This window comes from Hyperolius riggenbachi, chromosome 11 (assembly GCF_040937935.1).
Source record: "Hyperolius riggenbachi isolate aHypRig1 chromosome 11, aHypRig1.pri, whole genome shotgun sequence".
NCBI classification, from domain to species: Eukaryota; Metazoa; Chordata; class Amphibia; order Anura; family Hyperoliidae; genus Hyperolius; species Hyperolius riggenbachi.
Genome location: NC_090656.1, coordinates 144,636,696 through 144,651,698, shown reverse-complemented (window position 1 = coordinate 144,651,698; position 15,003 = coordinate 144,636,696). Strand labels below are relative to the sequence as shown.

Here is a 15,003-nt window from a genome sequence, read left to right as displayed (position 1 = left end):
ATTCATCACAGATCTTCTTTAAATGTGTTAGTGTTTTTTTAAGAATGCTTGTTAATTATTTTAAGAATGTTGTCTCCTTTGTAGAAATATACTCGATGGACGTATGTCTTTTTTCAACCAAAATAACTATGTAACTATGTAACTGTATCAAAATATTCTTACCCACATTCACACTCTGTGTGCTGAAGAACAGATAACTCTGTCAATACAGGCGGGAGCGTTTTAGTCTTCAAAACCTAGAAAAATAATTTTATCAAATAATTAGGTAACTTGGCTTCCTCGTATCTGCTACGTCTCTAGGCCATATTATTTAAACAAATATGAGAAAACTGAGTTTTGCATTGTATCATGCACATGTATAACTGACGGATCAATTGCAGGATTTTGGTGCATGTAGTTTTTGGTAAATATAATTTCACTTCCACTGTACATTTGTAATGAACATTTAGCATCTTATAAGATCAACCCACACAGTTAATATAAGTCTATGGCTAGAGTTAATGTTAGAGTTAGGTAATCTAATGGCTAATATTAGAGTTAGGTAATCTAATACCATATGGAATGCAGTGAGTGTTAATGTCACTGTAAAGCTTAAAGTGGTCTGAAGCTCTGACATAACATTCAATAAAATGTGTTTTCCTACTTTTTATTACTCATGCAGTTATCATTTTCGCTTTTGTGCACAGGTAATATTGTCTGGCTACAAATTACAAGTTCCCAAAGTGTATTTAATCTTGCCCTGAAAGCTGCCATTGCATTTTATTCCAACCGATTTTTATTATATATTAAAATCTTCTAATGAGCTGTTCTGAACTGTGTGTGTGCCTGAAGCAGAGACAACTTCTCAGAGAGTGTTTTTTACTTGTTAGACACAAATGTATCAACATTGGAACAAACAAAGATACTGTTATCTCCAGTCTGGATGCGGATTTGAAGCTGAATAGCAGGACAAAGTGCTTTGTTTAACCATTTCAGTGATGTCCTGCTACAATTTTTTTCTGGGATGGTGTAACGATTGGTGTCAGCAACACAGATTTTTCTGATTATTGGTGATCTGCAGTATCACCAATAATACAGATGCTATACCTGATTATGTGGTGAGCTGCAGAATCACCAATAATACTAGTATAGCTAGACACAGGACACCTAATGTGGTATTGTGTTTGGTGCAACAGTAATTGGAGAAGTTATCTCCCGAGGAGCGGGAGATACAGACAATACTGCAGCCAAGTATCCCCCTGAGGGGCAGGGGATTTCAGACTGCACTGCAGCCAGTGGACGCCTGAGAAGCAGGAACAGTCTGTATTCCCTGATCCTCAGGGGATCCTTGGCTATAGCTTAGTCTTGATCACCTGCTCTTCAGGTGATCATACTCTCATACACCGTCAGTGGTCCCTGCTTCTCAGGCATCCACTGGCTGCAGTGCAGTCTGAATCGCCTGCCCCTCAGGGGATCCTTGGCTGCAGTATTGTCTGTATCTCCCGCTCCTCGGGAGATAACTTCTCCAATTACTGTTGCACCAAACACAATACCACATTAGGTGTCCTGTGTCTAGCTATACTAGTATTATTGGTGATTCTGCAGATCACCACATAATCAGGTATAGCATCTGTATTATTGGTGATACTGCAGATCACCAATAATCAGAAAAATCTGTGTTGCTGACACCAATCGTAACACCATCCCAGAAAAAAATTGTAGCAGGACATCACTGAAATGGTTAAACAAAGCACTTTGTCCTGCTATTCAGCTTTAAATCTGCATCCAGACTGAGGAGCAGGGAATTCAGAATGTACTGCAGCCAGTGGACCCCTGAGGAGCAGGGACCACTGACTGTGCTGCAAGATGATCTTCTGAGGAGCAGGTGATCAACAGACTCTGCTTGCAGCTAACAGGCACCTGAGGAGCAAGTGTCACAGACAGTACAGCAAGGCTGATCACCTAAGGGTTAGGTGACAGCCCTTAAGAATTCCCTCACTAGTGGCAAGACCCACTAGTGAGGGCAGAAAGGTCAGACAAGCAAGGTCAGCAACAAACGGACAGATATAGTACAGAGGCGGAAGACTGATTCGGTATCAAGGTACAGGCAGTGTCGGCAACAGTTATCAGATAGGCAGAAGTACCGAATCAGTAAGCAAGAGAGTAGTCAGGAAGGCGAGAAATCATAACAGATAAACATTAGTAATATAGCAATATCCTAGTCTAGGTGTGAAGTCCTTGGTTTCAACACCTGGGAACTAGACTAAAAGATGAATAGTAGCAATATAGCAATATCCTAGTCTAGGTGTGAAGTCCTTGGTTTCAACACCTGGGAACTAGACTAAAGAATGGTACACAAGTCTTACAATACAATAGTACTTAAAGCTATCAACGGAATCTGACTAAGTGTGAATTCCCAGCTCCGGCTGGTTCTAACACACTGTAAGTTCTGACTAGGGCCTGAGTGCTCACACCTAAGCATTCACAACAGCAGACAACTCGCAACTGACAGGCAAGTCCTATAAATATCCAGAGCGCTCCACAGCGCCGCCCCAGTCACTCAGCCAATCCAGAGCATAGCTGGAGTCAGCTGACCGGCTTGATCAGCTGACTCCACTTTTACGTGCATAAAGGTCCTGTCGCCTGGCATGCGCGCGTAGCTCTTAATCTGTGTGCACTAGAAGGACCAGGTGAACCAGCAGCATGTAGCTGCGCGGCAGAAGCCGCCGGCTGGAACACGGAGATGGCCGCCATGCCGCTTGCCCATGCGGCGGCATCTCCGCTATTCTTTACAGTACCCCCACGAGAATTGATCCCCGGACACTTCCTACCCGGCTTCTCAGGGTGTAAGTCATGAAACTCTTTCTTTAATTCCTCAGCAAGCATGCGACAATCCGGCACCCAAGTTCTTTCCTCTAGACCATACCCCTTCCAGTGGACCAGATACTGTACAGAATTTTGCACTAACCGAGAATCCAATATCTTCTCGATCTCATACTCAGGTTGGTCGTCAACCATCACAGGGGGGGGGAGAGGAATCCACGTGCACCGCAGGCTTCAACAAAGAAACATGGAATGATCTCACACGACTCATGCTGGCTGGGAGATCAATCGCATAAGTGATATCATTAATCTTTCTGGACACAGGGTATGGGCCTACAAATCTGGGTCCTAACTTAGGTGACGGTTGTTTTACCGCTAAATGCCGAGTAGATACCCACACCATGTCCCCTGGGGAAAACCTCCACTCCACAGACCGTCTCCTATCCGCCTGTTTCTTCAGAGTCTGGAAGGCTCTCCCCAAATTTCTCTTAGCACAAACTGAGCACTCTCTCACAAACTCTTTACAATCAATTGCCATAGTAGGCCACCATACACATCTGGCCATTAACTCCTGAGTCCGAGCTGCCCCGGGGTGCCCAGCATTCTTATGAGAATGGAATAATTGTAAAAGTTGTAGGTGAAAAGGAAGTGGCACAAACATAACCCCCTCAGGCTTCCCCTCTGGAATATCCTGTTGATAAGGTTCCAGAGGAGCCGTCCAGTCCTCCCAGGTTTCGGTAGCTGCCAACACCACCTTTTGAGGTAGGATGGTCTCAGGGGTTGAAGGCTGAACTGTCTCTGGCTCAAAACAACTAGATAGAGCATCTGCTTTGACGTTCTTACTACCTGGTGTATACGTTACAGGTGACCGAGAAGGACAGATGAAGCCCTTGCCCAAGTCTTCCTTAATGGATTCCCGCATTACCAGTCTCCCAGGTCCCGACGGACTTTGAAGATGACCTCTAGGAGGCATACAACCAGATCCCAACTCCACGGGACAATCGAAACTCCGAAGAGGCGAGAGCTTATCTGCAGACTTTGGACAGAACACGTCAGCGAATTCTGTACACTGCATTGACACCCCTTTGACCTGTATCTTGGTAGCACAGAAGTTAGCTAGGCATAGGTAGGAGTCCCAGTATAGGTAGGTAGGCACAGGTAGGTGTCCAAGTATTGGTAGATAGGCATAGGTAGGTGCCCCAGTAGTTAGCTAGGCATAGGTAGGAGACCCAGTATAGGTAGGTAGGCATAGGTAGGTGCCCTAGTATAGGTAGGTAGGCATATGTAGGTGCCCCAGTAAAGGTAGATAGGCATAGGTAGGTGCCCCAGTAGTTAGCTAGGCATAGGTATGAATCCCAGTATAGGTAGGTAGGCATAGGTAGATGTCCCAGTAGTTAGCTAGGCATAGGTAGGAGACCCAGTATAGGTAGGTAGGCATAGGTAGGTGCCCCAGTAGTTAGCTAGGCATTGGTAGGAGTCCCAGTATAGGTAGGTAGGCATAGGTAGGTGTCCCTGTTTAGGTAGACAGGCATAGGTAGGTGCCCCAGTAGTTAGCTAGGCATTGGTAGGAGTCCCAGTATAGGTAGGTAGGCATAGGTAGGTGTCCCAGTAAAGGTAGATAGGCATAGGTAGGTGTCCCAGTAGTTAGCTAGGCATAGGTAGGAGACCCAGTATAGGTAGGTAGGCATAGGTAGGTATCCAAGTATAGGTTGATAGGCATAGGTAGGTGCCCCAGTAGTTAGCTAGGCATAGGTAGGAGACCCAGTATAGGTAGGTAGGCATAGGTAGGTACCCTAGTATAGATAGGTAGGCATAGGTAGGTGTCCCAGTAAAGGTAGATAGGCATAGGTAGGTGCCCCAGTAGTTAGCTAGGCTTGGGTATGAGTCCCAGTATAGGTAGGTAGGCATAGGTAGGTGTCCCAGTAGTTAGCTAGGCATAGGTAAGAGACCCAGTATAGGTAGGTAGGCATAGGTAGGTGCCCTAGTATAGGTAGGTAGGTGTCCCAGTATAAGTAGATAGGCATAGGTAGGTGCCCCAGTAGTTAGCTAAGCATAGGTAGGAGACTCAGTATAGGTAGGTAGGCATAGGTAGGTGCCATAGTATAGGTAGGTAGGCATAGGTAGGTGTCCCAGTATAGGTAGATAGGCATAGGTAGGTGCCCCAGTATAGGTAGGTAGGTAGGCATAGGTAGGTGTCCCCGTATAGGTAAGTAGGTGCCCCAGTAGTTAGGTAGGCATAGGTAGGTGTCCCAGTATAGATAGTTAGGCAGGGGCTGGCTGGCACAGTAATAGCAATTACCAAGGTCCAGCTGCAACAGATAGGGCTGTATAATGCAGTGTCAGTGGGCAACACACACAAAAAAAAAACACATCAGGAGAACATTAGCTCTCAAAAGAGCTGTTGAGGGGTGCTATTTTAGCAATAATAATCAGCCAGGAGCAAGTTAACAAGCCTAAAAGAGCCTAACTAATCTTTCCCTATGAGAGTCTGCCAGCAGCTGTCCCTTCAGTAATTAATGCAGGCACACGAGTGAGTGTAATGACCAGCGCTGCCTGCCTTTTATAAGGAGGGGGAGTGGCTCCAGGAGAGAGTGTAGCCTAATTGGCTACAATGTGCCTGCTGACTGTGATGTAGAGGGTCAAAGTTGACCCTAATGGCGCACTATGGGGGTGAACCGAACTTCCGGAAAAGTTTGCGTTACATGGCGAACGGTTCACCTGGAACCGTTCGCTGGCGAACCGTTCAGGCCATCACTAATACAGTATTGCACTATTTGTGTTTATGTTTTTTTTTTCTTTTCAGCTTTTACATTACATGGATCCATTACATGGATGAAGAAAAGCACTGACATTGTGAGTAGACACTTGTGAGTGCAGTTTTATTTAAAAAGAATTTGGACTTTTTGCATTTGTATGTTGAGGCAACTAGGATTGTGAACCATGGTATAAAGATAAATCAAATCAGGAGTATAGTTTATGCCCAATTTTTTTGGTTTGCATAATTTTGTTAATAGGTTTTCACAATTGTGGAATATAGACAATGGTCTTAATGAACGGCTGGAAAAAATCTTCTAGTGCATAGTTCAAGATCCAGTACAATATTACTAAGCTTTGGGGATAATAAACTACTGTATATTCTGAGCAAAACGTGTAAAGTAAAAACTAAATTGTTTTATATACCAGTCCTCTCTTTTAAAAAAAAACAGTGACTTGTGTCATGTCATATAAGGAAAATTATGTATCTGTTTATCTGATGTTACTAATATGACCATGTTTTATAATACTGACTTGTTTCTGTCCTTTGGCCTTTTATTAACCACCCTGGCGTTCTGATTAAATCGCCAGGGTGGCTGCGGGAGGGTTTTTTTTACATAAAAAAAAAACTATTTCATGCAGCCAACTGAAAGTTGGCTGCATGAAAGCCCACTAGAGGGCGCTCCGGAGGCGTTCTTCCGATCGCCTCCGGCGCCCAGAATAAACAAGGAAGGCCGCAATGAGCGGCCTTCCTTGTTTTGCTTACATCGTCGCCATAGCGACGAGCGGAGTGACGTCATGGACGTCAGCCGACGTCCTGACGTCTGCCGCCTCCGATCCAGCCCTTAGCGCTGGCCGGAACTGTTTGTTCCGGCTACGCTGGGCTCGGGCGGCTGGGGGGACCCTCTTTCGCCGCTGCACGCGGCGGATCGCCGCGCTGCAGCGGCGATCAGGCAGCACACGCGGCTGGCAAAGTGCCGGCTGCGTGTGCTGCTTTTTATTTCATTGAAATCGGCCCAGCAGGGCCTGAGCGGCAGCCTCTGGCGGTGTTGGACGAGCTGAGCTCGTCCAGACCGCTCAGCAGGTTAATAATGCTCCAGTTTTATATATATATTTTTTATATTTATTTCTTAGTATGATTGCTGGGGCGTAGCAATAGGGGTTGCCGAGGTTGCGACCGCATCGGGGCCCTTGGGCCAGAGGGGCCCCGAAGGACCCTCTGTCAACTACAGTATTTGCTCTCTATTGGTCCTGTGCTCATAATAATTACTTCTATAGATGCTTTGAATAGTAGTAATCATTAACAAGCTGTTCCCCATCCCCTTCTTGCACCTCTGACACTGTAATTGCCATTGGCAGGTTTTGGTGCGCTGCATCAATTTATGTATAGAGTGCTTGGGGGGCCCCATTGTAAAACTTGCATCGGGGCCCAGAGCTCCTTAGCTACGCCACTGTATGATTTTTTGGTTCTCCCCCTTTTAATAATATTATATACACTTAAAATGTGGAGAAGAATTGATAAGATGAATAATAGGCCTTAACAGATTTTAGACAGAAGGGGGCACCAAAATATCCAATATAAAGATATGCTCATACGAACTACCCCTTTGCTTCTCCCCCCCTTTAAGAAAGAGACCACACACTTGGTTAACGATGGTGTTTAATGTTTTTAAACAGAATTGCTTTTTATATGCAGGCTTTTTAACATAGACGACGCTCCTGTAGTCTGTTTTTCCCCAATCCAAAATGACCACCGGGTATGTTCCGTTCCCAAAGTGCAGGCGTGTGACGTCACACGCATGCGCAACACGACTCTTCCTCTTCGCCTCTTCTGCCCGCAGTTGTGAGGGCGGTAAGCCGCTCTGCTGCTTAATCCGGGCATGCGTGTGACGCCAGTGGGCGCAGCCCTGAGCCCATCCCGGGCCAGCAGCTCTTACATAACCAGATACTGTTCCCCCATTGGCTAATTACAAGCCACGATGTGCTTTTAAACAGCCAAGCGCGGGCAATAGATACAGAGGCGCTCGGCTGTGATACAGACCGGTACTAGGTAAGAAACTTTGTTTTTATCCCTGCACTTTTCATGGATTTTTTACACTTTATGATTTTTGCTGATTTAACAATACCAGGTGATATGCTACTCACCCTCTAAATCACTATTAGATATTTAATCACCTTAGATCAGTATAACCAAAATTAGACTGCTCTTGTTGAACGGAATGTTTTACCAAAACCCCAAAAAATGTTTTGCTTATCTGACCACATACATGCAATCTTTTATAACAGCTATCATTTGATCATGTTCGTGTAAGGTGTGCACCATTCCATCTAGCATTTCTTATAGAGGATACTGAGCTAAAAGTTTTTTGTAAAGTCTGTCGTTGTGACATTTGATAATATGAAGATAAATGTGATTACTACTGTGTAAAAATGGTTGCATGACTAGATTCTGTACAATTGTGCTTAGCCCTCTGTCCTTTGATCCCTTTTCCTCCCTAGTTCCTTCTCTCCATTGCCTGATGCCTGATGAAGCAGCATTTTTCCCGCAAAATGCTTTGCATACTGGAGCTACCATTAAATGTTATTTTTGTATTAAAATAACGAAACCTTGTCTGTTTTTCATCAAGGGAGGTAAGTCCACCAACTCCCCCCTTTTAAACAGTTTTTAAACGTTTTTATTCTACATTGGCGCCTCTGTTCATAAATTTGTATCAAGTCTAGTCCACCCCTGGTGGAGGGGTGTTATCCCCATTTCTTCCTGTCTACAGAGAGCGACTTCTTATACCTAAGTGGGGTCAGGTTACAATTCCACCCACCTGCATTACAAGTGGTTGCCTAACTGGTAGGGATGATCGGAAAGAGCAAATTCCATTTGTGAGAAAACGCGGAAAAGCCGCCGCGAGTACTCAGAGCAAGGCGGCTGATTCCGCGTCCAACGCGGCAGGTTGCACGCGTGGGTCTGCATCCACTGGCATGACGGAGCGCGATGAAACCGCCGCATGCCTTATGAACAAGGCGGCGGATTCCGCGTCAGACGCGGATGTTGGCACGCATAGGCATAATTCTGACAGTACTGCTGAACGCGGAGGAACCGCCGCATGCTTGGACAGCGGTGCGGCTGGTTCCGCATCCAACACAGCAGAAACATTACAACACATGTCTGGTGTGGCTGGGACTGATAGTCCACACAGGTTCAGGAGGACGCGCGCGGAGAGGCAGAGCCTTTATGACAGTCAGAAGGGCGTCAGCTGACCAAGCCGGTCAGCTGACAATTCCAGCAGTTTTCATTGGTCCAGCACTTAGGGGTGGCGCTGGAGAGCGCTGGGGTATATATACTGGGTGCTGGTCATTTCTCTGGTGTCTGGTGTTGCGATCACTACGTGGTAGCACTCAGACCTTCTGTCAGTATCTGTGTTATTATCTAGATCAGTTTCCAAGGTTTTGATGACCAAGGAGCTCACACCTTAGTCTAGGAATCCTGTTATTATCTGTGTTATTATCTGTGTTATTATCTAGACCAGTTTCCAAGGTGTTGATGACCAAGGAGCTCACACCTTAGTCTAGGAATCCTATTACCATCTGTATTATTATCTAGACCAGTTCCAGGGTGTTGATGATCTTGGAGCTCACACCCAAGTCTAGGCATTGTTGATTATTTGTTATGACTTTCTGCTTTACTGACCACTCTTCTGATCTCTGATTAGGTACTTCGCTATATCTGATACTCTGTTGCCAAACTCTGCTAGTCTTAGGATTCCGCATCTGTCTCCTGTCTCTGTACTTTATCTGTCTGTGTGTTAACGACCTGGCCTGTCCGACCTCGAGAACTATCTTCCCTGTTGGGAGATAGTTCCCTGCCCAGTCAGTGACACTTCATCATTGGTGTCACTCACTCTTCGATCCTTCCCACTCTCAGCCTGGCTCCACCCCTTGGGGAGCATCAGACCTGTGGAAGGAACCTGTTCTCTAAGCAGTACCCCGTACTGCCTAGCACCCTCTACGCGGGTGCTCTCCTCAAAGTTTACGGTTGCACCAAACACTCATATTACTCAGGTGTCCAGAGGTTAGAGATATATCTGATTATCGGTGATACTGCAGATCATCAATAATCGGGTATATATCTGCATTCTCGGTGATACTGCAGATCACTGGTAATCAGATCCTCTCTGTGTTACACCGATCGTTACACCGTTCCGCCGGAATTCACGGATTCCGCCATCGCTGAATTCCATCGCTATGAAAATTCCGCCGGATTTTTGCGTAATTCCACGGAATTCCGGATTCCGGCGGAAAAATTAAAATAATCGCAAATGGGACCTTGTTTATGCTATATCAGGCATGGGCAAACTTGGCCCTCCAGCTGTTAAGGAACTACAAGTCCCACAATGCATTTGCCTTTATGAGTCATGACTGTGGCTGTAAGACTCCTGCAATGCATTGTGAGACTTGTAGTTCCTTAACAGCTGGAGGGCCAAGTTTGCCCATGCCTGTGCTATATGGTAGCCCATAGACCCTATTAACTGTTCCCTTAGTCCTTTTTCTCCTTCCTCTCTCCTCCCTGAAGGAGGAGGGTCTCGTCTTCCAGGGAATTGTAGGATTTCAAAAGCCAGCTTACATACCTTGGCCAGGAAATGAACCCAGGTCTAGTGCTTGGTATGCTTGGTAGGTAGCTCTCTTCACCACTATACCACCACCAACACTACATGCTGAAGCCAGCCTAGCATGTACCATTATGATATATCCAAGAGAAAAATGAGCTTGCTTAGGGATTTGTAGGATGTAAAAAACCAACTCACATACATTGGCCAGGCCCAGGAATTGAACCCAGGCCTACCGCTCTGTGGGCAGCTATCCTAACCATTATACCACCAACACAACACACTATAATGCTACATGCTGAAGCCAGCCTAGCATGTACCATTGTGATATAGCCAAGAGAAAAATTAGCTTGCTTAGGGAATTGTTGGATTTTAAAAGCCAGCTTACATACCTTGGCCAGGAAATGAACCCAGGTCTAGTGCTTGGTATGCTTGGTAGGTAGCTTTCTTCACCACTATACCACCACCAACACTACATGCTGAAGCCAGCCTAGCATGTACCATTATGATATATCCAAGAGAAAAATGAGCTTGCTTAGGGATTTTTAGGATGTAAAAAACCAACTCACATACATTGGCCAGGCCCAGGAATAGAACCCAGGCCTACTGCTCTGTGGGCAGCTATCCTAACCATTATACCACCAACACAACACACTATAACGCTACATGCTGAAGCCAGCCTAGCATGTACCATTGTGATATAGCCAAGAGAAAAATTTGCTTGCTTAGGGAATTGTAGGATTTCAAAAGCCAACTCACATACATTGGCCAGGCCCAGGAATTGAACCCAGGCCTACCGCTCTGTAGGCTGCTATCCTAACCATTATACCACCAACACAACACACTATAATGCTACATGCTGAAGCCAGCCTAGCATGTACCATTGTGTTATATCCAAGAGAAAAATGAGCTTGCTTAGGGAATTGTTTCAAAAGCCAGCTTACATACATTGGCCAGGAATTGAACCCAGGTCTAGTGCTCAGTAGGCTGCTATCCTAACCATTATACCACCAACACTACATGCTGAAACTTCTTGGAGCACACTTACTTCCCCCCTCCAAAAGACACACATACATCCCCATAAAATCATTCAACAGCAACTGCATGCACAGTCTTTGTAGTACACAGTCTCTGTGGCACAATTGGTTAGCGCGTTTGGCTGTTAACTGCAAGGTTGGTGGTTCAAGCCCACTCAGGCATGGCCTTGCCTTTTGTGTTCAACAGTTGTCCAAAGAGAACCCCAGATAGCCATGTAGATTCATAATTCTCTCTCTCTCTAGTAGGGATGGTCACCGCTTTCCGCTGAATTGTATTTTCCGCAATTTTAGGCGGAAATTGGTCATTCCATTCCGTTTGGTCGGAACGGAATTGCTTTTTCAATTCGGCGGAATTCCGAAATTGCCTGTGAAATTCTGCCAGTATCCGTTGATGGTTTTAAGCTTAATTCAGTTCAATGGCATCAAGTCCTAGAGAGATAGAGAAAGAGAGAGCTCATTTTTCTCTTGGGTATCCTACAATTCCCTAAGCAAGCTCATTTTTCTCTTGGATATATCACAATGGTACATGCTAGGCTGGCTTCAGCATGTAGTGATGGTGGTGGTATAGTGGTGAAGAGAGCTACCTACCAAGCACTAGACCTGGGTTCAATTCCTGGCCAAGGAATTTAAGCTGGCTTTTGAAATCCTACAATTCCCTGGAAGATGAGACCTTCCTCCCTCAGATGGAGAACTACGCGCGCGCGCCAGGCGACAGGACCTTTATGCTGCTAGAAGAGGAGTCAGCTGATCATGCCGATCAGCTGACTCCAGCTATGCTCTGGATTGGCTGAGTGACTGGGGCGGCGCTGTGGAGCGCTTTTAGTATATATAGGACTCGCTTGTCACTTGCAAGTTGTCTGCTGTTGCGAACATTTACGTGTGAGCGCTCAGACCTGAGTCAGATCCCCCAGTGTGTTAGAACCAGCCGGAGCTGGGAATTCACACTGAGTCAGATTCCATTGATAGCTTTAAAGTACTATTGCTTGCTACTGTTTATGTGTTAGACTAGTTCCCAGGTGTTGAGACCACTGGCTGCAGTACAGTCTGATTTCCTGCAGACCAATCATCATCAATATTACTCCAGACAGTGATTCCTGCTCCCCAGGTATCCACTGGCTGCTGTACAGCCTGGTTCCCTGCCCCTTAGGGAATCCTAGGCTGCAGAAGTGTTTGTGTCTCCCGCTTCTTGGGAGATAATCTCTCCAATTACTGTTGCACAAAACACTATATCACATTGGGTGTCCTGTGTCTAGCTATACTAGTATTATTGGTGATTCTGCAGATCACCACATAATCAGGTATAGCATCTGTATTATTGGTGATACTGCAGATCACCAGTAATCAGAAAAATCTGTGTTGCTGACACCAATCGTTACATAGAAATTCTTATTATTAGGCATAGCTTAATAATGCATAGCAAAGCTTGCATTATTTAACTTTATCAGTTAGCCATTAAATACATATGGCTAACTGCATATATTGTTATTAGGCAGAAATCAGTTCGGGGGGAAAAAAAATTGAATTCCGTAAAATTTAGCAGAATTTCATATTGTTCCGCGGAAATTCCGATTTAGGGCTATAGCGATTCCGTTCCGTTGCATCGGAAACCAGAATCACCAAATTCCAGCCGGAATCGCAGAATTTATAATTCCACGGAATGCAGCGACCATCCCTACTAACTGGTAACCCAAAGTTGTGAGTATATTTGCTATTGCTTTAAATTGTGCATTTGTTACCAAACTACTACACTATTTTGGGCTCTCGGTTTCCTCCTTTTGTTTTACATAAACATTCTATACAGTTTGTATGATTTATGTAGAGGTAAAGAGCGCATTCTATATTGCTTGTATGATTTATGTAGAGGCAAAGAGCGCACTTTAATATTATTATTTAAATCATAGTTTGTTGTCCTCTCCCAACACATGAATCATACCAGAACAGCTTGGGAACAAATACATATGCTCAAATACAGTGCATACATTAGCATTTAATGAAGTGGATCGTAATCAGTAAAAATTGTTACTGTAAAAACTCTCATATTTTCTTAGGAAAGTTGGAAAACACCCTTACTTGGGGTCATTTCTCTGTAGGATCATTTTTGAGAGGTGACAGAAGCAAATTCTCATATATGAGAAATGGACCCATGCTTTTCTCTGGGTCCATTCATAGAATCTGTTTTCACAACCTATATGTGACAAACAAAACCCTTAATGATTTTTATGGACAGCAGATGCAATGGTGTTCATCTGATAGAAATGGCATACTGTAACGATCGGTGGGCGCAGAGAGTATCTGATTACCGGTGATCTGCAGTATCACCGGAAATACAGATATATACCAGATTATAAGTGATCTGCAGTCTCACCGATAATCCGATATACAAACTAACCTCTGTTCACCTGGGTAGAGTGTAGTGTTTGGTGTAACTGTAACACTTAGAGGACAAGGCCTCAATGCAGCAAGGAGTACTGCACAGATTCCTTCCGCAGACCTGAGCTCTCCAAGACGGGAGGAGTCAGACTGACAGTAGGAAGGTATATCTGAAAGTGACCCTCAGGAGGAAGGATCGCTAACAGAGCGAGGAACCGCCTCTAACGGTAAGGTCGGTTCTCGAGGTCGGACAAGCCAGGTCGTAAACACACAGACAGATAAAGTACAAGATCAGCAGACAAAGGCAGAGTCAAAGTACAGGCAGGGTTCGGCAACGGGGTATCAGATATATCGGGGTACAAAATCAGGAGGCAGAAACAGAGTCTAGGAGCGAGCCGGGGTTCGGCAACAGAGTATCAGAAATAACGAGGTACAAGATCAGAGTTCAGAAGGGTAGTCAAGGCAGGCAAAAGTCATAACAGATAATCACAATCAAACTAGTACTTTAGCTATCAACAGAATCTAGCTAAGTGTAGGATTACAGCTCCAGCTGGTCCCGGCACACTTGCGGATCTGACTACGGATCTGGGTGCTCCCACGTGTGTGATCGCACGCCAGACAAAGAGCAAGTGAACAACCAGCAGTATATATACTCTAGGACCTTTCCAGGACCTCCCTAATTGCTGGTCCAATGGGAGCAGTGGAATTTGTCAGCTGACCCAGCTGGTCAGCCGACTCCCTTCTAACAGCTATTTAAACTCTGCCTCTGTGCTCGCGCGCGTGTAAGTCTAAATCTTGGTGGACTATCAGTCCCAGCCACACCAGTACTGTCTTGCAATGTATCCAGTGAACTGAGTGCGGGAGCCGCCTCCAATGCGGATTCCGCCGCTCTGCCTAAGCGGCATGCGGCGTTTTTTCCGCGTTGTGACGCCATGCTGGACGCGGAAACAGCCGCCTCGCCTTGAGAGACAGCGGCTTTTCCGCGTTTCATCACAGTACCCCCCTCCCGAGGAGTGGACTCCGGACAACTCCTACCAGGCTTCTCGGGGTGTAAGGCATGAAACTCTTTCCTCAACTCATCCGCATGCATGCGAGTCCCCGGTACCCACTGTCTCTCCTCAATGCCATATCCCTTCCAGTGTACCAGATACTGTACCGAGTTCTGGACAATGCGAGAGTCCAAAATTTTCTCTACTTCGAACTCAGGATGACTATCCACCAGGACAGGAGGAGGAGGAGTAGGGCCCACATGGACTGCTGGTTTGAGCAGGGATACGTGAAATGATCTCACCCCACGCATGCTGGCGGGGAGATCAACGGTATAAGTGACGTTGTTGATTTTTTGGTCACAGAAAACGGACCCACAAACCTGGGGCCCAGTTTGGCAGAAAGCTGCTTCAGGGTCAAGTGACGTGTGGACACCCAGACTAAATCCCCTGGCT

General features: G+C 45.6%; 1 protein-coding gene across 3 annotated transcripts in view; it reads right to left on the bottom strand.

Annotated features, from left to right (window-relative positions):
• The window catches only part of VEGFB (vascular endothelial growth factor B), a 582,522-nt gene that overhangs the window by 286,444 nt on the left and 281,075 nt on the right, over positions 1-15,003 (bottom strand). For all 3 annotated transcript variants that reach the window (XM_068259421.1, XM_068259419.1, XM_068259420.1), the window contains exon 5: positions 163-236. In XM_068259421.1, coding sequence (XP_068115522.1) covers positions 163-236 — 74 coding nt within the window. The remainder of the gene's footprint in view (positions 1-162; positions 237-15,003) is intronic.